The 24,808-nt window shown below is 55.1% G+C and overlaps 8 protein-coding genes across 8 annotated transcripts; 4 read left to right on the top strand and 4 right to left on the bottom strand.

Annotated features, from left to right (window-relative positions):
* Window positions 1–38: 38 nt before the first annotated feature.
* IWZ02DRAFT_207680 (uncharacterized protein) lies at window positions 39–792 on the bottom strand. Its single transcript, XM_066762660.1, has one exon. It carries the CDS (start codon window positions 521–523, stop codon window positions 122–124), a length of 402 nt encoding a protein of 133 aa, XP_066624595.1. The 5' UTR covers window positions 524–792; the 3' UTR covers window positions 39–121.
* A 5,997-nt stretch (window positions 793–6,789) lies between these two features.
* IWZ02DRAFT_207535 (uncharacterized protein) lies at window positions 6,790–7,766 on the top strand. Its single transcript, XM_066762659.1, has one exon. It carries the CDS (start codon window positions 6,912–6,914, stop codon window positions 7,302–7,304), a length of 393 nt encoding a protein of 130 aa, XP_066624594.1. The 5' UTR covers window positions 6,790–6,911; the 3' UTR covers window positions 7,305–7,766.
* A 463-nt stretch (window positions 7,767–8,229) lies between these two features.
* On the top strand, window positions 8,230–10,765 carry IWZ02DRAFT_431581 (nucleotide-diphospho-sugar transferase; the record flags this gene model as incomplete). Its single annotated transcript, XM_066766171.1, has 3 exons — window positions 8,230–8,941; window positions 8,993–9,671; window positions 9,727–10,765. 3 exons carry the CDS (start codon window positions 8,230–8,232, stop codon window positions 10,763–10,765), a joined length of 2,430 nt encoding a protein of 809 aa, XP_066624593.1.
* An 809-nt stretch (window positions 10,766–11,574) lies between these two features.
* Window positions 11,575–12,760, bottom strand: IWZ02DRAFT_207530 (uncharacterized protein). The gene has a single exon (XM_066762658.1). The coding sequence runs from the start codon at window positions 12,647–12,649 to the stop codon at window positions 11,858–11,860; it is 792 nt and encodes a 263-aa protein (XP_066624592.1). The 5' UTR covers window positions 12,650–12,760; the 3' UTR covers window positions 11,575–11,857.
* A 444-nt stretch (window positions 12,761–13,204) lies between these two features.
* Window positions 13,205–16,303, top strand: IWZ02DRAFT_207502 (uncharacterized protein). The gene is made up of 3 exons (XM_066762657.1): window positions 13,205–13,305; window positions 13,399–13,982; window positions 14,031–16,303. Exons 1-3 carry the CDS (start codon window positions 13,299–13,301, stop codon window positions 16,185–16,187), a joined length of 2,748 nt encoding a protein of 915 aa, XP_066624591.1. The 5' UTR covers window positions 13,205–13,298; the 3' UTR covers window positions 16,188–16,303.
* Window positions 16,304–17,466: 1,163 nt separating this feature from the next.
* On the bottom strand, window positions 17,467–19,512 carry IWZ02DRAFT_374894 (oxidoreductase-like protein; the record flags this gene model as incomplete). The annotated part of the gene is made up of 2 exons (XM_066764787.1): window positions 17,467–17,570; window positions 17,604–19,512. 2 exons carry the CDS (start codon window positions 19,510–19,512, stop codon window positions 17,467–17,469), a joined length of 2,013 nt encoding a protein of 670 aa, XP_066624590.1.
* A 1,660-nt stretch (window positions 19,513–21,172) lies between these two features.
* IWZ02DRAFT_489012 (uncharacterized protein) lies at window positions 21,173–21,670 on the bottom strand (the record flags this gene model as incomplete). The annotated part of the gene is made up of 3 exons (XM_066769522.1): window positions 21,173–21,303; window positions 21,359–21,430; window positions 21,484–21,670. 3 exons carry the CDS (start codon window positions 21,668–21,670, stop codon window positions 21,173–21,175), a joined length of 390 nt encoding a protein of 129 aa, XP_066624589.1.
* Window positions 21,671–22,576: 906 nt separating this feature from the next.
* On the top strand, window positions 22,577–24,477 carry IWZ02DRAFT_431576 (uncharacterized protein; the record flags this gene model as incomplete). Its single annotated transcript, XM_066766170.1, has 2 exons — window positions 22,577–23,180; window positions 23,234–24,477. The coding sequence occupies 2 exons, from the start codon at window positions 22,577–22,579 to the stop codon at window positions 24,475–24,477; spliced, it is 1,848 nt and encodes a 615-aa protein (XP_066624588.1).
* Window positions 24,478–24,808: the final 331 nt, after the last annotated feature.

Below are 24,808 nucleotides of genomic sequence, written 5' to 3'. Positions count from 1 at the left end.
TAGCCTGAGCTCGCTCACGCACACACATACCACTGCAGCAATGGGTCTATTGGAATTTGGGATTATTTTTGGGGCCTCTTGCTGCGCTCATGACTTGGCAAACGGCGCGCGAACACAACACTTACACGCAAAGCGAACTGGTGGATACAATTATGACGATGAGCCATCGCCTGGCCAAGCTCATGTTCCGCGGATTCTGCACGCTCTTGGAAGCCTCTGAGTTGGGCAGCGTGTCCCAGGTGACTTCAAACTCCTTTCCAGGATCTGTGGCCTGGCCGCGCGCACTCCGGCTTCTGCTCCTCGTTCCAGGAGCGGCACCCTCCTCATCCCAGTGTGTATAGCCATCGCTTGCAGCATAGGAGCGATGCGACTGGACTGGCTGCAGGCTGGCGCGGTCATCTCTGTCCTCGGGATTGATGGGCGCAAAGGTCGCATCGCTCTGGCCGCGCGGAGGGCGCTTCTCCTCGTCGATTGGCGAATAGGCGACGGAGCTCGAACTGCTCGAAGGGTCTGGTGACATCATGAAGCAGCAAGTTTAAGGTTTCTTGGCGCTGACGGGTAGGTTTCTGGTGGTGCGATATGTAGGAAGTCAAAGATCCATCAACGGCGACGGCGGCGGGCTTGGATGTTGACGCGCAAAAAAAGACATGAAAGTCCGACAGACATTTCGTGACTTTCTTTGGGCTCGCGGGAAAAAGTGGCCGAGCGGAATTGACCCAGCGATTGACGTTTGCACGTTACAGAGCGGCAGCGGTGCTTATTTCCTCCTTATCACCGAGGTGAGGGGCCCACAAGGAATTGAGGCGACGAGTCCAGATGCGATCAGATGCGGGGAATCACTTCTCTTTTTTCCCACACTTGTGATGCAACAACGACGTTTGCTGGACATCGACGACGCGTCCATCGCCCTCAAGCTTTGTCAATCCCTCGAATTGCGACAATCGTTTGAACAAGCTTTTGGTTCAAGCTTCAGTTCTCTGCCAGGGGTTCCCCGTCGCCGCTCATCAATTCGACGTCATGCCAACTGAATTTTGACGTCCGGTCTTCTTTGCGATGCCTTTCACTCAAGTTGCAATTGGAAAGGTGGCGGCAAAATTTTGACGCAGACATGGCACTCTGGCAGCATATGAGGGCGCCACGCTGGGTGTGAAAAGAAACGGTGATCCCCCGATACTGCGCTACACATCTGGGGAGTATTTACCGCTTCACTACTGTCGGTGGTCCGGGAGCATTCATTCGCCACTGCTGTTGCGCCTTTGGAGCTGTCGTCGACTACCAGAGTCACATCTGGGGAGCTGTCACTCGCCATGCAGCTAACCCAGGATTTCTTTTGACATCCACCGAAGCGCGTTTGCTCGAGCCTCCTGCATCGGTGAGTCGGCGTCAAATCGACGTCAAAAGATCAACAACGGCTCGGACTCGATGTTGACCTGTTTAATCTTGTCCCGCCGCTCTGGCGCGTCAATGGCACATCCCTGTCCATGCTTTCAATTCATCCAACGTCTTGAGCTTGTTTCCAGCGGTGAACGCATCGCCCCTGAACGGCCCTGACAATTATTGACGTCGGCGATTCCGCTCCAAGACTTTGCTCCGCAACCCGAGCTCTACCATTCCACTAGTACCTACCTCGTTTCAAAACACGCGGTGAGCTTTGCACACCTGTCAAAAATCCTTCCTGCGGAGCTTGAATATCTTCAGCAGCGTTTCGGACTTATTGGACCCTTGCATCCCCCCGCTTCTCCCAACACGGTTGCAGACGAGCGGGTCATTATTGGAAGGTGCAATGGACCGCGCGCACCTGAGTCGTGAGTCGTCAATTTCAAAGAAAACGCACGTTGCGAGGTAGGCAGAGTTGAGGGGCGTACAAAGCGTGCTACGGCATACGCCAGGCCCCACACCAACACCACGTTGGCTGCTCCATGGAGTCGAAGGAAACCGAGCTCAGAGACAATCGTATGCGTCGAGCCTGAATAGTATACCGCTCTTCGGCAGACGGCTTGATTAAATCAAAAACCGACCCACGACATGTTGGAGGATTTGAGAGGCGCTTGCAATGGCAGCAGTGGGCGCTGGCACTGTAAAGCAACACAGCGTTCGTGTTTCGTGTCTCCCCGCGGGCGCTGTTGATCATCTTCGCCTCCAGACTTGCGGCTCTCCACACGAGCGCATACCTACCCGCTGGCCACGGTTGCATGTCTTGCCCCAAGCAGAAAGCGGTGCAGTGTAAGGTTCAGCCCATCGAACGGCCAACAACGGTGCGGATACGAAGGCGGGACCCGGTACTCTGGAGCCGAAGCAGGCGACCTCCAATTTGATGTGACGCGCGCGTCCGTCGTCTGTTTTCCGGGTCCAAACTCACTAACTACGTCGCTGCTTGCCCCTAACCACCACGCAAAAAAAAAAAAAAAAAAAAAAAAAAAAAAAAAAAACCGACAGGTCTCCCATCTGGTTCCCTGACCGACGCACGTGTCCAGTAAACATGTACATACGCAAGCACAAGACAGGGCCGCGACGATCCCTCCGCCGTGCATGTACATACGTGCCTTACACACCACCACAGACTCTCTACCGCGACTAGTCCAACGCGCACGCTTCCGCCGCCACGCCCACGCCTTATTCTACCCTGCCATGCCATGCCATGCCATGCCATGCCATGCCATGCCATGCCATACCATGTCATGTCATGCACCAGGCAGCCTGAGAGGGCTGATACGAAAGATGCGTCGCCCGATTCGTCACTGTCACCGACCTCAGCCACCAACAAAACACTCCCTTTCTCTGATCGCGCTCCCACGCCGCGCTGCACTGCGACTAGGCGTACTGCCACCCGCCGTCATGACATCGAATTCTCGAGTCCCTGCACATTGAGATGCCTGAATCTGACCACCCACTCGCCTGCATACCCGCTTCAACGGCGCGCCTGCGCATCCACTGATCCTCCACCTCCGCGCGCGCAGCGCCAGCTGATCGGCCAGGAACGCACTGCCCTACCAGTCTTTTTCCATGTCAATCTGCGTACAGGGTCACGCTCTCAACGCCGCATCGCCGTTTTGGTGGCTAGCAAGCAGGCTGGCAGGCTGGCGCCCCAGGCAAGCCAGCAAGTACGCAAGCCCCGTCCAGATCAGATCAGCACTCGTTCGGGCGCTCGATGAATGCTTCCATTCGTCCACGCCATTGCCTCCAGGCATCGAGACATCATACTAGCCTCCCCCCGTTCGCTGGCCCACAGGCAGGCAAACAACGACGATCTATCCCTCCGCGTCAATCTTTAAATCTGTCAGACGTGCTCCTACTTACACACACGTACCAACGCAAGTCGACACACGCATACATACGCAACGGCGGCGACCAAGCAAGACACAGACAGACAGGCGGTAAGCCCCCCCTTGTTGCGCCGACCATCGGACCAGCGCGCCAGCCATCGAACGAATACGCAAATGGCAAGCGTGTGTAAGAGAGCACGCACGATGATCAGATCAACACTCTCCCCCGAATCATCCCATCTCATCTGATGCCTGCGAATCAGAGTCATTCGAGACGATCCTTCACTGCGTCACTCAGTAGCTAAAACTGAAATTGGCTACTCATAGCGATGGCGCTGCGAGTGAGCGAGCGAGAAGCAGCACGTGATTGGGTTTCACGCGCACTGCCCCTATCTAATCTTTTTCCCCTACACAACTCATTTGCTCACTCAGGAGGCGGAAGCGCAATGTCTTGTTCTCCAGCTAACATTGAAGTCGTCGACTGATGCCGTAGCTGCACTCCTCCCGCTCCATCGCCAACGCAACGAAAGCGCTGCTCTGGCGCCTTGCCGCCCGGCCGCAAGTCAACTCTGTCGTCATCGCGTACGCTTTTGCCACTAGGACGTTGCACCAATTTTCCCACACGCAAACGCTTCGGACAGACTGCTCTGTGTGTGGACGACGGATTACGTGTGCGCATGAGTCAAGACTCCATCGGCGCCTATTGCTTGCTTGCTTGCTTGCCAGCTGGCTTGCTGGATTCCTGGCCAGCTACCTGAGCGATGGCAAAGCTACGTCACCACGTAACTGACTAACTATCCACGAGACTTCAAGCAAGAAAGAGACGCCAAGAGGGCTTTCAAATCACTGTGACCACCGCCCGTAAGATCGGAGTGTAATGTCGCTTTGTGTCGTTGCGCGCAGCTCGACTCGGTCTGGCTACAGCCTGCAGTGGACGAATGCTCCTCAGGCGCGACTAGCAGCGGATGATGGCTCCCTGAGTCAGGCGTGATATGATGTAATGGCAGAAAATGGCGTCTTATGTGCCACCATACTACCCACATGTAGCGATTGAATGCTTCCTCGACAAAGAGGTGGTGGTTTTAGGGGTATCATTTCTTTCCTTCGATACACGCAATGTAAGTGAAGGCCTGTTGCCATATTCGGCCGCCATCCACCATCAGTGGGAGAAGGGACAGTGGCTTGAAAAGACGAATATTATAGGAGAAACTAAGTCAAGAATATCAGGAAACACTCTGTCCATTCACATACTGCTCCTCACAGCGTCATCTCCTTCAAATGAAAAGGGCTTGTGCCGTATCTGTGTTCTACATATAGGTGTGAAGCTTCTGCACGCAATCATGCCAACCGTCGCGGTCTGAACGGGGAAAAGCATTCGCAGGCACGTTTGGCGTGGCAATTACCTCCCACTATGCAGGTCCATCACTGTATCTCTCGGTGCAGGTACCTCGTTTTTGCATTCTCCTTAGTAGCGATTGCGGCAGCATCGTGCCGAAAGAAGCGTCAGGAGTTCGAGTTCGAGTATACCAACCGGTCCTCCCAGCCGCGCCCAGTCAAAGCCTGATGTGATGATAGGTAGGGGCCCACGCCGGGTCACGAGCCGTACAACCTCGCATTGACGGGAAAGAAAGTGTTACTTGCCAAAGACATGCAACGAGAAGGGGAATGAATCCATTTCAGCAGTTGCGGAAAGGCGATGGGTTGACCACCTGGTAAGCAGTCTTGCTTCATCGAGATGGCGTCCTGTTCTCATGTTTATGACAACTGAGGATTCATCAAGCGCGCTCCGGCTTTGTTTTGCGTTGCCTCGCCTCGCCTCGCCTGGCCTGCAAAGACCGTGTGGCAGAGGTGTCGCTGCAGGGTTCTCAGCGACTGCCTCTGCGAAAGTCCTGGAATGGTGGAGACTGCCAGTGAAAAGACTGAGTCTGCGTCAGACAGCTAGGTGGAAAAGGAGTGTGGGTGTGGTGGTCGCTGCTGCTGAAGGTGATTCGGGGAGAAAACAACCTGCGGTCCAGTTGAAGCACTCCAACGATGTGATGTCCCTTTGAACGTTTCGGGTCGTGATGGAAAATGGTTTCGCCATATTGTGTTCTTACTTGCTTCCAGTCTTGTATCTGTGCCTGGTTGCCTATGGAGAGCGACATCTTTTGCGCAAGTGTTCGCTGAACGACGAAGAGGCAAGCGCGCGTTCTCCGACGGAGGCAGAAACTGGCAAGTCAACCGGCCAATACAGCGTGCAAAGGGAACACCCAGCCAAGATTTCTATTCTTATAGGCGCCGGCGGTTGGAAGAGGCACGCGGCTGCAGAGCCCTCGGCGTCCGCGCCCCTCTCCATGTACTCGTTGTTTTGAGTTGGCAGCCGGGTCCCTTGGCCGAGACTTTGCGACCTAGAGACTTGGATGTCCATGAATGCTTGGTCCGAAGCTAGCGTCAGTGATGGTCGTTGGGCACTGGATGTTGACAAGGATTGGTGGTCCTTTCTTGAGGGTCTAGGAAGCGCCTATCCTGTGGCCATTCTTTTGCGCCGATTGAGGGTTGCGGGCGCGTCCAGAGATTTCGACAATTGAAAATCAGACTTCGCGGACGAGTTACGATTGGTTGACCCAGTTGCTGCGCGCATACCCCGAATGAGGTGCCGGAGCCGGAGTCGCTACGAGCAGGCGCATACAAAGAACGGACGTGTGGGCGACGCGCAACTTGTCCATCGACGACGCTTACGCGTCCCGTTGTGGGATGCTTCCGGCTCTTCAGATCTCCGATTGCAAGCAATTATTGATTTCATCTCCGCTTAAGGGTTGGGGAGCCGGGTCCTGTCCAAAAAATCAAAAATCTGGTTGATGAAACGGCGGTCTCAGGTGTGTCGCTTGCTTCCAAACGCGACTGCCGTTTCACCACAAATAGAATGCAAAGAAACGAAACAAACATTCCAAGTCTGCTGTGGAGATCACGGTAGGCGACGAGAATCGCTTCCGGCCGCAATTACTGGTCTACGGGTATGAAGACGACCCCAAACCAAGAGCGATTTCGATACGTAGACAATCCTTTGAAAGATTTGGAAGCAAACGACTGATTCATTTGTTAGTTGAGAGTTTATGCTCCAGTCCTGCCGTCACCGATCAGTCGATGGCTTTGCCATTGCTTTTGGTGTTTAGGAGGTGTGTGAAGCTGTAAGTGTTGCACATATGCCATGCCCAAGAAGAAAATTCGACAGGACATGACGAAGAGCCTGAACTCAAAATGAGCATATCCCTCCAAGGAACAGGATACGGTAAAGGGTCGAAGCAGCAATTCCAGGGCAAAGGGTCGCAAGAAAGTTATCGATAGTTCGACGAAATGTAGCCGCGACGATTAAGTATGGCAGCAAACGATGAACATGCCAAGCAGGTAAAGGAATAAGGGAAGTGTAAACTGGGAAGGCTTGCCACTGGCTATATGGGAGAAATCTAGGGTTTGCGAGGGTGTTTTTCGGGTCTGGAGAGTTGAGGAGAGGGCCGAGGTGGATAAAGAAGCGAAGCTGAGTAAGGAAAGGACCGGCGCCGGCAACGTCGTCGCGCCCCGAACCCAAGCTTCTGAGGCTCCAAGCCAACCTCGAAACAACACCAACTGACGACTGCTTGGGCATCTCGGAGACATACGTGGTCGACACTCATGGCCCTTGGCTCAAACGCGCGCGCCCTCTTCGCTGGCAGGTCTAGTCTGGTCGCTCAGGCCCTCCTAACGACGCAACTGCGCCTCGCTCCGTCTTTGCTGGCAGCTCCACCACCTTTCGGGTCGCGCTGTCTGCAATCCCAGAATCTGACCACAAGCTTGCCAAGCTCTCCCAAGATCGACGGCCAGCCGATCCGGGTAGCGTCCTGGCCCGACCCATATGCTTCTGTCCGGAGCCACATCCCGGCAATCCACCACCTTCGACTACCAACCCCGACTAGCTCCACATGTTATTCTACCGTCTACGACATCAGCTGCTCCCAATGCAACTACTCCCCTGACATATTCGAGCTCTTTATGCGTGTTAATCGGCAATCATTCAGGATCGTTTGAATGCTCGCAACCGGATCGTCAGGCACGGCTCCTTTGAAACTCCCATGGAATTCTTCCATACTCCTTGATGGCAGTCCGTCCCGCGAGAACAAAAAAATGAAGCCCTAAGACTCGCCGCCGTCTGCCGCGCTGAAGGGATTTTGAAACGGCCCCCAAGCTATTTCCATGTCCGCGTACCAAAGGGTCAAGCAAGAGCATGACCTGTTCATTCTATTGCTGCCGTCTTTGCTCGACCAATAGTTTTTCACAAGACAAGGGTGCTTCCAAAACTGCCCCTTGGGTGACTTGAGACCTTCTCTTCCGCGACCACGCCCCTTGTCGCTAACTGCCCAGGATACTTCCGCCAAATGATATGCACGCGTCGAAGCTGGAATTTCCGGTCCGGGTATCTCAGGCAGTATGGAAAGAGTGAGATTAGGCTGCTCGCTATATTGGGAGTGGAAAACTCCACTGGTATGTCCGAGTCTGCTCAAGACAACCACTCTTCTGCCATGACCGTCGTCTTTTACTCCAGATTATGCTTTTCCGGATCCACATCTCCCAATTTTGCCTCTGGATGAAAGACCCGTCTCCGAAGAAGATGCAACAAGTTGGGATCTATGCATAGGGCGTAGTCCAGCATTGGGCATGCTGTAAACGGCAAGGTCAACCTGAAATCAGGGCCAGTAACAGTCCGAACTTGCCGCTCATACCTAACCAGAGTACCCTAGATGAGGGGGACACGGCTCGTGACTTCCCTTGTATATGTATTGGTAACCCCCGTCCCCATATGGCTTTGGTGTATGTGAAACCGCAGCTTTGGCCCGTCACGACCGCAACTAAATGGTACACGTTCCTCACTGCTCTCCGGAGTGATTCCTTTCTTCCTCATCCTACGGCAAAATACTCTTGCTGGGCGGCTTTGCTGGACTGAACCACTGGTACAATGGGGGACTCTCGTGGGGATTCTCAAGGCAAGCGGAGCTCTCGAGTTTTCCTCGTCCCCTCTCCTACTGAATCTGGCGGAGGATCATATCGACCATTGAGTCCCACTGAGACGGATGCTGCCCTCTCCAATCAAGATAACCTCGACGGCATCACTGCTTGTGAGGATGCAAGCCCCCGCCACTCTCAGTATTCTTTGTCCTCCCTCGTTTCCCAACTGTATCTCCCTGAGCATCCAAGACCTTCCCATGGCGGACATTCGCATAGAGGTTCCTATGTAGCACCTTCTACTCCACTGTCCGATGGATCTACACAATGTTCCATCTCCAGTCCTTATTCGGAGGTAAAAAACACAGTCACTTCATGTGGAACCAGCGGGAGACGAGAAAGTCAGCTGATCACTTCAAAGATTCCCTTGAACGCCAAACCAGAAAATCGGGCCTCGGCGATTTCCATGGCGAGCAGCTTCGACTTCAAACTTCCCGAAACTGCCTACACTATCGAGAGAGTCCACGTCAAAGACGATGTCGACAGGCTGCCACGGTGGAAGTTTGTTCTGCACAAGACTTGCCCGCTTTTCACAGTTGCGGCAATTGCAACGTACTTTCTGTATTTTCTGTTCCGGTTCGCGTATACGCTCGAGGCTCAACAAAAGTTTGGGAGAGTCTACGTCATGGCGTGGTTTTTCATCGCTGCAGAAATAATGGTCATTGGTATGGGCAAATCCTTAATCACGGAGAAGGTGTAAACTGACTTCGCTGCAGTGCCCGGGATGTTCCACCACATTTACTCGCTCCTCTCTTTCAAGAATCGCAAGAGGCAAAAGCTTCGTCTGTACGGCGAGGCTGCACCGACTATTGATGTCATGATCACGACCTGCAAAGAAGACGTCGACGTCGTTCTCGACACCGTTCGCGCGGCATGCAACGTCGACTATCCCAGGGAACGTTACCGCGTCGTAATTCTCGACGACGGGGGTGACCAGGAATTGAAGAAGGCCATCACTGAAATGGCAATGGACTATCCCAACGTACACTACTTTGCAAGGGTCAAGACTCCTGGAGTCCCGCACCATGCAAAGGCGGGCAACCTCATTGCTGGAACGGAATTCGTCACCACCTTGCCTGGTGGCCCTGGTGAATTTATCGCCGCTTTGGACGCTGATATGATACCTGAGCCGGAATGGCTCCGTGCTCTGATTGGACATCTTCTCCTCGATCCGGAAATGGCTCTGGCCTGCCCGCCGCAAATGTTTTACAACGTTCCTTCGAGTGACCCTCTTGTGCAGTCTCTTGATGCCTTTATCCACGTCATGGAGGTCACAAAAGACACTTGTGGCGTTGCATGGTGTACGGGCTCGGGCTACATCATTCGTCGGTCAGCGCTCGAACACATTGGGGGCTGGCCAACTGGAACTCTTGCTGAGGATACCTTTACTTCCAGGTTCGTAGGATTCGAGGGACTACAATTTCTGGAGATTTTGCTAACGATTGATCAGTCTTCTCCTCGGTGCAGGCTTTAAGACCGCATACGTCCACGAAGCCCTTCAGTGGGGCACAGTGCCAGACTCCTTCGTTGGCCACCTCAAGCAACGCACGCGATGGACACTGGGGACGCTCCAAAGCGCTATAAAACAGCGCTTTTGTCTGTATGGCCCTCTTGTTCGCAAAATGACCATTCTGCAGCGAGTCTCTGGCCTCATGTTTGGCGTAGACGCCTTCTCCAAGCTCTTTCTGATCATCGCGCTCTTCACCATTCCGGTCGTTCTCATTTCAGGGGGAACACTTGTGGCCTATACCAACGCGACAGAGCTGCGCCGGCAGACACAGTTGGCATTCATCGCGCTCATGTTCTCCCTCATCCACGACTGGATCTACTTCCTGCCATCCGGGTACCGGCTCGCGCAGCGAGACTCGGCAGCCATGATGTGGATGGCGCCGTACCACGCCATCACCGTGTTCCGAAGCTTCATCCTACCCAAGTGGCTAGGAGGCAAACCGATGGCGTTTTCATCAACAGGCAGCATCAAGGACGAGCTGAACGAGCGCGACGCAGTGCGGCGCGCGCCGCTCTGGCGGCGTCTCAAAGTCGTCGTCATCGACTCACACGCCTGGATCCACCTCTTGTACGTCGCGTTTCTGCTGGCGGCCGTCGGCGTCAGCACCGCGCGGGCCTTTACGCGCAATGGCGACAACTGGCACCACGCCCTCATTTATCTGCTCACGCACGCCTTCTTCCCGCCCATGCTGTGGGTCGTTACGCTCACGGCCTTTTTGGTTCCGCTGCTGTACGCCATCTCCCCGCCCACGGTGCCCGACCGCGAGGAGCTGCTCGACCGCGATCCCAAGACTGGCGTCGCGCATCCCAAGGAGGAGCGAAAGAGGCAGAAGTGGGGCCGCGGCTCCATCTGGTATGAAGTGCTGTGGGGTGTCATCACGGTATACACGACGGCTGTCTTCTTGGGCAGTCTGTTCTTTGTCGACTGGAAGGTAGACTTTACATCTGTGGGCGATAATCTGGGGTTCGCGCCCAACTAACGTAGCAGACAGCGGGCGTCAGGAGACGGGGAATAGTCAAGGGGCTGGGACAGACGAAGAAGGCAAGACAGGAGATGGACGGGTGTGGAGGAGGTGGTGGTGGTGCTGCTGCCGTTGTCGTTATCCTCTTTCGAATAGCTGCGGTGTTTTGCTCGTTCACGGGTCTCTCTAATCGCCATCTAACTCTAACAACCTCTTGTACTCGACTCCCACACGGAACGCTGGCTTGCTTCATTTTCCGCGCCATGCTTCATGTTTGTCCGTAGCTCAACTGCAAGGAAGGAAGCGCAGCATTGAAACATCAAATCGAAGAGCTTTTGAACTAGCGTTTGCGTCAAGTCTTGTCCCTGTCTCTCGAGGTGAATTTCATGGTTGAGTCGTATCCTTACCTCCCGAACTCATCGTGCCTCACAAAATTATTTTATGTCGATAATCCTTTTGATGATTTGCTCATGAACTCTTGACCTTGTCAGAAGTCGCTCTCGTTCATCGTTCATACAAAGAGTATTCCGCGGAAGCGCCCAATACGTACCTAACAGACGCATCAGGCAGTGAGTGTCTTTGGACATCCAGAAGCGACATGACATGTAAACAGGGATTGGCGCTTGAGAGCGAGTAAGGCAAATCGGGTACGTGGGAAAGGCAACAGGGGTGTGAGGTGGAGAAGATGAGGGCGCATGTGTGGGGTTCGAGAGTGGGGATGTGGAGGCGAGGTTGCCGTGATGGAGAGGTAGGCATACAGTGAAGGAATGCGAGAGCCGGATAGTATGAAGAGGAAAGCGATTTCCGTCAAAGTTACAGAGCGGCAACAAAGAGCCGTGTTGAATGCTTGTTGTGGTCGGATCCGTCTATAATCCCGGATTCAGTTGAAATTTATGCCATTTTGGTACGTAACACAATGCTCGTCGTCCTGGTGTATTTTCCCAGGATCACCGAAAAGCCGTATTCTGAACTCCCGACTTGTTGATGTGAGTATGCAGATGCAGAATTGGCCGCTTGGAGGTGTGGCTAACTGGCTTTTGTGCCACAGTTCAATGTGAGACCCATGAACGCCCGCAATGCCGCTGAAAACAAACCATGGTGTTTCGAGGTTCAAGGTCCTCTGAATCTCCAGTCGTCAAAATCGTCAAAGTCGTCGTCCTCCTCATCATCGTCGTCCTCTTCATCTTTCTGACTGGTAGGATCAAGCTCTTCCGTTGTGGGCACAGTATCGTCTCCGCTTTTTTCAGTGGTCCGTCGCAAAGCCTCTCGTTGTTCCCGCAGCTTTCGAACCCTTTGCTCCAGCTCATCCATCTCGTCAAACTCTTCCTCAAGATGTCGAATGGCGTCTTCCTTTTCGGCTTCCAACTCCTCCTCCCGCTTTGTTCGCTGTTTGCTTTGCTCCTCTCTCGCCTGTGCTGCTAGCTCCTCGGCTGTCATGGGCTTGGCCTCGATGGTGGCTGCCGCGTTGATAGCGGCCAGTCGCGAGCGCTCGGGGGGAGGTGAAGCAGCGACTTCGCGCTCAAATGCCGCCCACTCGTCCTCGTCGATTTCTGCCGGAGCTGCTGGTTGTGCGTCTTGTGTGGGAGGTTGAGGTGCCGCCGCAGTTGGTGCCGGTTCAGCTGGAGCTGCCGAATCGTTCGCTTCGACGGCTGTGTCCTGCTCGCCTAATGCGTCGCGCCTGCTCACGCCATCATCGAAGAATCCCTGCGGAAGTGCGTCTGATGCGGGGCCCTTCGCCCGCTTTCGAGCGGCCTCTTCAACTTGGTCGTCGGCGGGCTCGGGCTTGCGCTTCTTGCTGGCGACGGGAGCCGGCGGAGGAGCGGGTTTCGCAGGTTTGCGAGTTTGTTGAGGCTGGGAGCGAGAGGCACGCTCTGCGCGGAGCATAGATCGAACATCTGCCATGGTGGTTGTAGAAGAAGAGTCGGGTGTCGAAGAAGCTTTCTGGTTACGCAACTACCTTTCTAGGTACCTTGACCCGAGGTCAGGCAGGGAAGGGCGGTCACGTGCGAAGGTGATGACGCCAGGGCCGCCAAGTGGCAGGCGCAGGCGGTGCCTCCACTCTTCCCGGCTGCCGACGAGCACATTTCACCGCGCAACAACACCTCCACCAGCTCAACCACCAACACTTTGCTCTCACCTGTCACCACCCTTCACCACACGCGCGCCGCCTCCTTTTCATCGACACTTCAGTCGCATCTGCCATTGGCATAACTTCCTCGCCGGCTCCGTCCACCCGAGGCCGGAACGCGCCACTGAGCAAGGACTTAGCTCGGGCACGCGATCGCGCCTGGTCGGCGCACATCACGCTACCGACCAGCTTCATTCTGTCGACTTTGGAGAGTGGAGGACGGGGACCTGTATAGCTGCAGCGACTTGGCTAGGCACCTGGAGCTCGCCGCTTGATCTTGTGTCGCATCATCGTCATTTCAGTCTTCTGTCCGTAGTAGCAACGCCGTGATTGAGCGAGAGACATATCTCTTTTGAGCCCTCAACAACCGCCATCCTGCCCTGCTCAATCTCTCAGTGACGTGTGATTGTGTCTCGCCGCATCATGACTGGTAAGCACTGCCATGGCGCGTCTCTGCTCGACACTTTCGGCGTCGTTTGCGCCTCGACCATTCCCACAGCCTCTGCTAATCCATTGCCTACAGAAGAGATACGTCGCTCGGGCCGCGCCACCAAAGGCCAGCATACAAAGGACCGCGACTTGCCCGACACTCCCGTCCCGAAGCGCAAGTCCACCAAAAAGACGTCGAAGCCTGCGAACAAACCTCAGCCAGAACCCGAGGACGATGACGATGACGACAATGGCGAAGACGACGCCATTATTAGGTGCATTTGTGGCATCGACGACGACGATGAGGGCGGTCGCATGATGATTTGCTGCGACAAATGCGACGCCTGGCAACACAACGACTGCATGGGCTTGACTGAAGACCCAAAGAAACAGCCGGACAGCTACCTCTGCGAGCAGTGCAACCCAGACGGACACCCAGACACGGTTGAAGCTTTGAAGAATGGCATCAAGATTTGGGACGTCAGACAGGATGAGAAGAAGACAAAGGGCAAAAAGGGCAAAAGGTCCCGAAAGTCGCGCCAGAGCGAGATTCGCGCCGCCTATAGCGAAGAGGCTGCCAGTCCAAAACCTCAACCAGTATCTAGTCCTGCGCCCCCACCCCAGGCTACTCCAACTGCCCAAGAGCCTGAAGAGAAGACTGCCAATGGCAACTCTGAAGTGAGTAAAGGACCTACGACCTTGGAATACATCATGCTAATTAGCCAGACTAAGAGTCCTCAAGAATCGATACCTGCTGGTGAGAAGAGGCGTGCGGAGACTGGGACCGAGTCTGCAGCCAAACGCCGCAAGTCGACTCCCCAAGAAAAGAAAACTCCCGAGTCCGCGCCTCCTGCCAAGCCAGTCACCATCGATGAGCTGCCCCCTGATCGCCAGAGAGCTGCAAGCAAGCTCCGTGGTGATCTCGCAAAGTTAATCAAAGATGCTTCGAAGGGGGATTATAGGGTTCCCGATGGGGAGACGCCCGACTCGCTCGGTACTCATTTCGCCCTCCAAATCGAAGGTGGCCTCATGGAACACTTCCCTCAAGGACCATCTGCCTACGCGCAGCAATTCCGAAACATTGTTGCAAATTTTCCGCGCAATCCACAACTGCTGACCGGTCTGCTTGCTGGGTCCTTGTCGCCTGAACAGCTTGCCGTCATGTCCGCGCAGGAAATGGCAAGCGAGGAGCAGAAGCGACAAGACGCATATTTGAAAGAGCAAGCGGAGAAGCAGTCAATTTTGACAAATGAGGAGGTTGTCGGCCCAAGGTACCGCAAGACTCACAAGGGAGACGAAATCATTGATGATGCGGACGAGAAACAGGCCGTTGATGACGCCAGTTTCGCTCCTCCTGTTCGCAGGGAGAGTCAGGCTGAGAAGGAGGGCCGTTCCATGAGCCCCCAAGAGGGTGGCAGTCCAATGCAGGTGGAGCTGCCAGAGCATGTTGGCAACGACAAGCAACCCCCTCAACTCGATACATCGGCTCGACGCTCGTCATCCAATTTCGACTTGAACAAGGTCTGGTCAAGTGTACAGTCGCCAGATGAGAACCATCAACGTGCGCCACAGTTCCGCCACCGGCAAAGCTCCGCACAGCAGCAAGCACCATCTGGACCAGGCGAGGACCCAGACATTGATCGTCTTCTCCATGAGGATGAAAATGATGCTGGAGCTCTTGACGAAGACCCAAGCATCAAATGGCGGGGCGAGATCGCCATGCCTAGCCGTAACATTGCATTCAAGACCGTGGCTCGTTTCTCTGGCGGAGGCGACGTGGGCCAGGTTATTCCCTATGCCGATCTGATCCCTCAGCCCACAGAAATCAATGGACGCATCGAGATGACTAGGACGGAAGACTACATCGTCAACATGCGGGCCAGCCAAGTTCACGACGTTGTCATTCTGTCCCTCAGCCCTACAACTTCTGAGGACAGGGCTCAGTACGAAGCAGTCTTTGATTATTTCAACAACAAAAAGGCGAAGTGGGCTGTCCTCAATCGTGAAAAGGCTCGAAATGATAGAGTCCGCGATGCTTATATCCTTCCGATCTCGGCAGGTGCAAGTTCTCTCCCTGCTTGCATTGAGATGTTGGACAATGTCACGGTTGAAGTTCCCCGGCAAGATAATCTCTTGCTGCTTTTGCTGGTGGTGAAGACAGGTGATGCAGTTAGCTCCTCTCAGGGAACGCCGGTTCAAGGAGACGCAGCTGGTGCTTACAGTACACCTGGTGGCCATGCTCCAGTGCAAGGTGGTGGTGCGCCACAGGCTCCTACACCACACGCACCGACTCCTCTGAATCATCAACAACCTCCTGCTTACTCGCCTCATCACCAGCATCCTGGACACTCCATTTCGCCCATGAACAATGTCCCAGCATTCGGCGGCATTCCTGGACAGCAACAACAGCAGCCCATCTATCCGCCCCAACAACATCATCAGCAGCCGTTCCCGCCTCAACAGGGCTACCAGCAGTGGCCGCCCCATGGCCACAACCAGTTCGCGCCTCAGCAACACCAGCAGCACCAGCAGCACCAGCCTGGCTACCCTCCTCATCCGATGATGGCCCAGCAACAGCAGCAGCCGCACCAGCAACCGCACCACGGTCCACCTCAGCAACAGCAGCAGCAGCAGCCGGTCCAACACCACTCACCGCCAGTCCAGATCTCGCCCAAGGTTCTTGAGATGGCGAGACGCGTGCTGGGTTCCTTCATCGATGCGCCCACCACGCAGATGATGCTGCGTGACGCGGGCGAGGGCGTCAACGAGCCCATGCTCGAGGGCATGCGCCAGTTTCTCGAAGACGTGCCTGCGGCACGCGACAACTACGCAATCTTTTTGCAGCAGCTGGGCCAGCGCCGCGGCAGCGGAAGCAGTAGTTGAGGAGGATTCGTAAACTGTCCCCTCTTGGGATGAGTGCGCGGTCCTCGTGCACAAAGTCTAATCTGTCTGTTTGTCTGTGGCATCATAGTCATCCTTATGCGCCCTCTTTAATTTTCTCTTTTGGTCGTTGGGTCATTCCACCCTCATGACAACAGGAACATCATCTTCCTCTTCGTCCTTGCGGGGAATGTCGAGTTGGTAGCAAGTGCAACGAATCGTTCAAGCGTCTAGATGGAAAAGGACAGGATGGACAATGCATCAATCAATCAGGCTGGCTTAGCGGTAGTAGCAGCCACAGCAAGAAATCTGGGTCAAGGAACTGAAGCGATGGACATGTACGGTACTACCACGCACGCACGCACGCACAAGGGCGATTGCATTCGTTTTGTTTCACTGCTTAGGTTTGATCCTTCGTTTACCCCCCTTTCCCCCCTCCAAGCCTGCTCCTCGTGCTTTCACTTCCTCAGCAAAAAGTTTTTCGTTTTTTATTCGTGTCTGTCTGTCTGTCTATCTATCTGTCTTGTGCACAAACTCTCTCGGCAAGGGAAGGGGCCGAGGAGCAGCAACAAGGTGCAGACAGAAGCAACCAAGTGTTTTTGCGTCCTTTTCTCCCCACCTCTCTTCGATCAATGCAAGTGCTTCTTCCCCCCATCTCTCTTTCTTTTCTCCGTTCTATTGGTGCGCTCGTTCGCATTGTGATTGCCTTCCTTCTTCCCCGAACATGGATGGATGGGTGCCGCAGCGTCGTCGTTCACATTGGCATTAGCGATTTGCTACGCGTTTTATTTGGAAATGCCGCTGTCTTCTGGAGTGTTGGCACTGCCGGGGTTGGAAAGAAAAAAATGATACTTCTCAGGACTGACTGCGGCTGCGTTCTGAGAGCAACCGTTCGCTGCTGCGGGTGGAGCTGGGGAGCTGTCGTCTGCTGCCATCGTTACGCTTAGGATGTGTTTGTCGGTTCTCGAGATACTCATGCAATGTTTTTAAAGTTGGTTTCTGCTGTCATGATACGTGTGTTGTGTTTTGATTCAGTATGCAATGAATGGAATCATCTGCTCGAAGCGTCTATCTTGCCACCATACCATCACATTTCTCCTCCCCTTTCACGCCCATCTCTTCTGGTTTGAGCGAATCTCAGTTTCTCCATATAACCAACCTACTAAAAATTGTGGGTTTGCCGTGAAGCTTACAACACCCAACGAAATAGCAATCATAGAGGAACAAGGGTCGGCATGAGAAAGGCAGTGGGACAGGCGAGAGCCTGACACCAAACCTATCCTCAGAAATCAAACTCCTCACTAACAACTTCGCATCCATCCGCCTCCAGCCACGTCCTCACTTCCTCTCTAAAGCCTCTGCCAGCGCAGACGAACCACCTGGTGCCTCCCTCAACCTCGCCACTGTTTCCGTCAGCACCGCCTCCCTCGCCCATCAAGTCCTCGCGCACCATCCTCCGCGTCTGCACTACCGCACCCAACGTCTCCAGCTCCTGCACCACGGCACCATCCTCAGAACCTTCAATCTCGCCCGTCAAAAAAAGCGTCACACGACCCCAAACGCGCTTGAAGACGGGGTCACTGCGCCAAGCACGCAAGACCGCGAGTGCAAACCGAGCGTCTGCGCGGTGGAGTGACCAGTAGAGGCGAACACTGCAGTCGGCAGCCTCGAGAGTGGAGAGTTGGCCGAGCAGGGGTGTGATGCCGACGCCAGCAGCGACAAAGGGGGTGGGTTGAGATGTTGAGAGAGAATTCTGCGATGATGGCGGGGAAATGATCTTATTGTGGAGGTGAGAGCGTGCGGGGAGGAGCGAAAACGAGCCGCCAAAGCCGCGGACGGGGAGCGAGAGGGACCGGAGAGCGGAGGAGCACCCAGGAGATCGCAGAATGTGCTTGAAGAGAAACGACGTCGCTGGGCCGTTGGAGATGAGACGGACGGTTATGGTGAAAGTTTTGCTCAGAGCGACTTGGACAGGGGGAGCGGAAGGCGAAGTGGAAGTGGGTTTAGGGGAAGAGGATGAAGAGAGGAGGGGAGGTGCAGATGACACGGTGAAGGTGCGGACAAAGTCGTCGTTGAGCAACTGCGGCTCGTCGTCGCGCATGTGGCTGTAGCCAATGTCGAGCTCGTCTGAGAAATCCAGCGCGACCCACTGGCCTGGCTGAATCAACGCAGGCCGGTCCAGGGAGAAGGAGAAGCGGCCGATCGTGGGCGCAAGAAGCTCCGCGGCTGTAAGAGTTGCGCTGTTGAATTCCTTCTCTGCTTGTATTCCTCCTGGTCCAAGGTTGGCGAGAGACGCCAAGAGACTGCTCTCTGAAGCAAGCGGGCGCACGCGGGGGTTATAGGGGCTGCGTTCACCGGGGATTCCACGAAAGCAGAGGCCCTGACGAACGAAGCGAGAGGCAGTGATGGCGATTTTCACGGCGAGGTTGCTGCGAGGGATTACAGCTGCCGCGGCGGCGCCCACCAAGGTCTCCGTATTTCCCGTCAGATAGAGAACATCACCCGTCTCGAAATCTGGAAAACAAATGCCGGCGCGAGGCGTCGACTGGAGGTTCCCGAGTGTCTGGTAAAGACGATTGCCAGAGTACTCGGGATAGACTATGCTGGCGGTCTCGGAATGCTTCGACTGTATGATCCGCACAAATCCAGGGGGTCCGCCGCGGTGGTTTGTGTCCATGTCCGTTGTAAAGTTTGAAGAGCTGATGAAAAAAAGGTCTGATTTTGAAATCAGTTCTTGTGCCGCTGGTGAAAGAATGCTACCTGTCGACTCCAGGTGTGGACTAGGCGTAGTAGGAACAATTTGCTTTGCATTGATATACTTGGGACAGTTCCCCAGACTTTGCTCAACATTGAAGAACAATTGGATGTCCCCGACACGCTCGTCTTCTGTGCCTAGTGAGAGCTTCCGGGCAACCATTCTTCCAAAGATTTTCACTCTTTTCCTGGTCTCAAGGTGAATCGGCAGACCGCCAATCATTTTTCCAGGCGTTTCTTCCCGGATGACCTGTCCATTCACCTGGTGCTGTTTTGCGTCAAAGAGTGCCTCGATGACTGGGTCTGATGCTGCATTGACTTTAGCTTGAACTCCAACGAGAGAATCGCCAAGTGGTTGTGCAAGCGGGGGTGACCCGCCAAGGAGAGTTGTCCATGGTCGGTCTTGAGAGTCAAGCGCACCGAGTGCGATGAGGGGAAAATTGTTGAGCGCAAAAGCGGCCTGGTGTGTAAGTGTCGGAGCTGTGGGATTATCCAGTTTTCTCAAAGATGGGTTCATGAGTCGCTGTATCTGCCTCTCCCCCTCTGAGAAGTGCATTGCTGCGACGAGAGCCATGTTTGACACGGTCTGTGGCTTTAAAATTGCATTCGTTGGAAAAAGGGTGATTGACGAAAACTTTCAACGAGGTCGAGTGAAAGACGTGAGATCAAGCTCTGTACTACCGGAGAAGGCTTCTGCACTGGCGACGTTGCTTAACAATGGAATTCTCACTGATTCTTTGCAACTCTGCAGTCTCACCACATTCGTCATCCAACGCCTAAATGTTGTGGAGAACCGCTCGAGTAATGAATGCGCCTAGGCAGGCTTGGTAGGAACGCTGATATAAGCGTCATGCGAAGGATTTTGACGAGTCCTCTTTGAAGGTTCCTGATATTGATGACAGCTCCATGTGCTTACTACCAAAGAACGCGAGTAGTCAGTGGTGGTTGCGACCATGTCAAGGATACCTAAGCAAGATGGCATTGGCTGTGAGGTATGCCGAATCCTTTCATCCAAAGGCCCGCAGAAATTGTGCAAGCAGCAGGTCCAGCGAGCTTACAGCGGGGTCTTTGGTTCTTCCAAGACGAACTGTGCGGGGTCGCGGGTGGTTGGTCAGCAGCCTGGCCGTTGGTCAGGTGGACCAATCAGATTACGCTGTCCCAAACAGGAAGGAAGATTTCCAGTCCAATTTTCTGAGAATCAACCAAGTCGACTCAAAAGGTGCGGATGGCGGCACATTGGCTGCAGTAAAAGCAGCTCAGGGCTTCAAACTTGATTACATGACCTTCAAGTCTTGACTACAGCTCTTTCTTCAAGGTGTCGTTGGCCCTTCAGACCAGGTCAGACAGTTTCTTCACACACGGGGCGAAATGTTTGGTTTGAGGTGTTGTTTTGAGATTCGCGAAAGTCTCACCAGACTACCAATCAACATTCAAGTCAGATATGTTGCAGGGAAACTTGCGGGTCGTTTGGCCACTGAGGCGTAATGGCGCGGTGGTGGTTGGGTATTGTTTGGGAGTGTAGTGCGAAGAGCTGCACAAGCAGGCGAGAGCGGAGAGCTATCAGAACTTGGGTATCAACGGTCGTCACATAGTTTCGGTGCGGATCCAATCAGGAAAGCAATGCGCAAACGATGTGCATGCCCGCTACGAACGCTGACGCGGAGCCTGGAGGGCAGCTAACCGAATACGGAAACTACATGGCGTCTCGGACGTCCGACAGCTCCGCCAGAACTGTCGCCGACGTCAGAGCCCGGCGATCACCGCAGGCCCGGGTTGGTTGGTCTGCTGAAAACGAGCTTCCCAAAAAGAGTGTACACGGGTACGGACCAGCAGTAAGCTTTGTAGAGCAGGTAGCTAGCATTGAGCTGATGACGGCATTGGGTTGAGCACCCGCTATAGATTGACACCACGGCGGCTCCGAAGCTTTGACCTGTGTCGTCAATCTCGATATTGCTGCTGTGAATACATCTATGACCAAGCCGCGGTTGTTCCAAACTTGGTTTCCGCTCATGGTATGCCGATGGCATCTCCCAACGTTTCATGCCACGCCTTCGGCAGATTTTGCGCACGATTTCTGTGGCCCCGGATTTTGTTCCTGCATGCTCCTGAAGAATGGTTCGGTATGTGACGGCATCGCAGCGTGGGTATGGCCAAAGGTTGACTGCAAGGTTCAGTCAGGATCCGTTCCGGCGCGGATCTCGTCAAAGTTTCTTGTCGTTGTCAGATGGTCTCATTTACTCATCCTCGGGGGGAGCGAATGGGTTTGCAATCTCCTCGCTGCCATCGAGTGGAGAAATGAGAACAAGAAGAGTACCACGTGCGACAATCAAGCCGAGCGAGCGATGGGATTCATTGCCTTCGTCATCTGGGTGCCGTGTTAGTAGCTCGTACGAGGACAGCTACGGTGGGTGGAAGCTTACCGCGCATTATTTCCTTGACATTGTCCAAGACCAGGTTCATGAGCTGGTCGTAACCTTTCAAAGTGCCGGTGACTGCGGATTCGAGTAAGCGGTGAGGAGAGAAGACGGAGCTTGGCAAAACGGACCTTCTCTTCCAGCATTGAACTTGACCGAAATTTCCTTGTCCATGAGCTTGGCGAGGTCGAGGATGTTTTCCTTCTTAGGGCGGTCTTGGTGCTGGCCGGCATTGGCGCCGCCGCGGCCGCCTCCACGACCACCGCGGTCTCCACGAGGACCGCCTCTGCCGCCTCGAAAATGACCTCGCTCCGACATTTGGGGTGAAATAGCAGGGAGCAGAGCAATATTGGGAGTGGAGTCGGTGATGCAGAGGGAGTGGTAGAGTCGGGGAGGCGGCGCATTGGCACAGCGGTGGATGCAGGTGACGGCAGGTGCCGGCGCAGACGGGGGCGGGGGCGGGGGCGGTGGAGGGCGGCAGAATGGCGGCGCAGGGCTAGCTGGCCCGGGCGAGTGCGACTACAGTGCAGTGCAGCTACAGCATTGCCACGGGATGAATTGTTTGCTTGACTAAAAGGAAGTGCACTGCCGCCGCATGTGTTATGGAGCGCTGTGCTGCGGGAATAAGAGAACGGAATGGCAGCAGACGGAGCGCGGTGGAGGCTGAGGTCCCCCGCCCGTTTCGCAGGCGACACGTGACGGGTTTCCTCCGCCGCCCGCCTGGCCATGGCTTGGTTGCGTGCCGACTACCCGCGCGCGCGCTTTCCACCCCGTCTCGTCTCCAGCCTGAGCCCCGGCAGCTCCAGCTCCAGCTCCAGCTCCAGCTCCAGCTCCAGCTCCTCTGCGCCGCCGTCCCTAGTCCCAATCCAGTCCAGTCCCAGTCCCAGTCCCACCACCCTCTCCGCCCGCACCCTCATCAACGCCCTTTCCCGCATCTCTTCCAACTCCCACTCTCCCGATTCCCACCTCGTCCCTCCGCACCACCTGCTCGGCTCTCTCTTTGCATTCTCTTCCTCTCGTTCTCTGTTGTTCCTCCTCCGCCATCGGTCGCAACACGTCCCCGTCGCCGTGTTTCGCCCTACCAGTGGCGCTGCGCTGGCACCGCCGCCGAGACTCCCCGTTCCGAACGCAATTCCGCTCTGCCTGAGCCCTGACTGATCCCGTAGCGCACTTGGAACCATGGAGCCCCAACATCACCACCACCCGCACTCGTCCTCTACCACCATGACTGCCGAGCTGAAGCGCAAGCGGAGCCCTTCGCATGATCCGGCCCACGTCGCGCCTGCGCCTCCGCCAAAGACGGCAAAAACCTCGAACCACCTTCAGATCAATTACCTCGCCCGCCAGTACCAGGAAGATTTGCCCCTCATCTCCAACGACGACACCCTCCCTTCCATTCTCCAATTGCTGGGCGAGTACCAAGGCGTCCTCGACCGCCATGAGAGCATGGCCTGCAACCTGGGCGCGCGCCCGCTCGGCCCAATCCTCATAAAGCGTTTTGAGCGCCTGTTCGACGGACCCCCCAAGGTCCTCAAATCGCACGGCAAGGATGGCGCCACCGTCACCTGGCTCGATGTTGTCGACTTTGCGCGCAACAAGCCCGAGCAGTTTACCCTCGGCCAAATGAGTGAGGGCGTCCGTGTTTGCCAGTTTTATACCAAGCAGTGCAGGGTCCAGATCAGCGAGGAAGACTTTGTCTTGATTAGCAGTGGAATACCTCAGAAGATGATACCCCCGCAACCCATTGTCGAAGATGAGGAAAAAGAGCTCGGCACTCTGGAAATCTTGGAGAAGAACTTGGCCCAAGTCTGTCAGTTGGCGGATCAAGGTTTGTTTTTGCACACCGAAGCTGCCAATCAATTTGCTGATTTCAATCATCAGTCGCTGCGCGCACGCGTCAATTGAACCATCGTCTCAAGGGCCGTAAGCAGGCCATTCTCGATCGACGCGCAACCAACACCCCAGCCGCCGTGCGCGCGTCCAGTCCATCCAACGTCGCACTCATGAACGGACTGGGACAAAACGCGAGCGCTGCGCTGGCTGCATTGAATAAATCGCCCAGTCAAGGCGGCTTCGTGGCCGTCAACACGAGACCTCCACCCGAGTCGAACGGGCCAGAAACGGGCAGGAATGGCGCGTCTCCCGCCACCCATTCTGATCTTTTGAGCAAATTCACCACAGTTAGCGACCGCCGCGGCCAACCGAGCTCCAACGGCGAGCATCTGCGTCGAGGCTCTGGCGCAAGCCTCCTCTCCACTGGCGGCCAGTCCTCATCAGGAGCCAAGGCAGTGAGGCCTAACAGCTCCACTGCGGGACCTGCTGGCTCCAACGGACTCCCTTACACTGAAGCAGAATACTCGCAAATGCTTCTCTCAAACGCGTCGCCGATCCCCATTCCGAGCACACCATCAAACCTTGTCCCTTCTTACGGAGCGCGGGCTGGCATCGCTTTCCCCCAATCTACCGAAAAGGACGACGGTGGTCCTTTCAAAGCCGAAATGGTGGCTCGCATGGAAAGTCTTGCAAAAGGAGAAAGAATTCTACCACCATGTGACCGCTGCAGGAGATTGCACATGGACTGTCTCAAAAACTTGACGGCATGCATGGGTTGTACCAAGAAGCACGCCAAGTGCTCATGGAAAGAAGTTAGGGAGCCCGAGCTTCGCATGAGCCAAGTCGGCGAAGGAGAGCAAAGCCATTCGGACGTGGACATGGCTGGTTACCCGAGCGCAGTCATGAGGCAGAACTTGGCCAGTCCAACGTCCGCTTCTCCTTCGGCGTCGGTCGCCAGCGTCGGCCAGGCGCACGATGCTAGGATGGGAGGCACAGAGGCCCACCCGGGCCACGCGACTCCAGGCCCAACCCACGCGGAGCCCCCCAAACAAGAGAGACGTCCATCGAATTCTGGGGATCTCAGGATGGAAACGTCATCGGGTGATGGACGAATGGAAGAGCGGTTGTTGGAGACCCAGCACCAACACGGCCAACCTCAGATGTTTGAGCACCAGGGCCACAGCTTGGGCCAGGAGCGACGAGACGGTCCCGACGCGGGCGCGTCCAAGCCGCGCTCAGACCAGCAAGGACAAGATCACCACCAGTCGAATTTGCAATCGCTCGTAGCTTGAGGAGACGACGCCGAAAGAGAGAGAGAGAGAGAGACATGGGGGATTGAGACGACCAAAATGACATCCACACTATTACGTTGCTGCATTCTGAGATGCGTTTGAGCGGGACCCGGATTCACACATTTCCCATCATGTCATTTGTTGGGGCGGCGTTTTGTTTTACATTTTGTCAAACAAGGGAGGGAGGAGTGGCTGTTGCTGTTGCTGTTGCGCAATTTATGATATCTCTGTCTGTCTTGTCTCTGGAGCGGACGACAACCTGCATTTTGAAGTTTTTTCTTGCTTCGTCGGTGGGCTTCCTTCCTCGTTGCTCTTGGTTTCGTGCTACTTA

Source organism: Phyllosticta citriasiana (genome assembly GCF_038021145.1).
Source record: "Phyllosticta citriasiana strain CBS 120426 chromosome Unknown IWZ02scaffold_4, whole genome shotgun sequence".
NCBI classification, from domain to species: Eukaryota; Fungi; Ascomycota; class Dothideomycetes; order Botryosphaeriales; family Phyllostictaceae; genus Phyllosticta; species Phyllosticta citriasiana.
The sequence above is the reverse complement of the archived record's forward strand: the minus strand, read 5'-3'. Positions and strand labels throughout refer to the sequence as shown.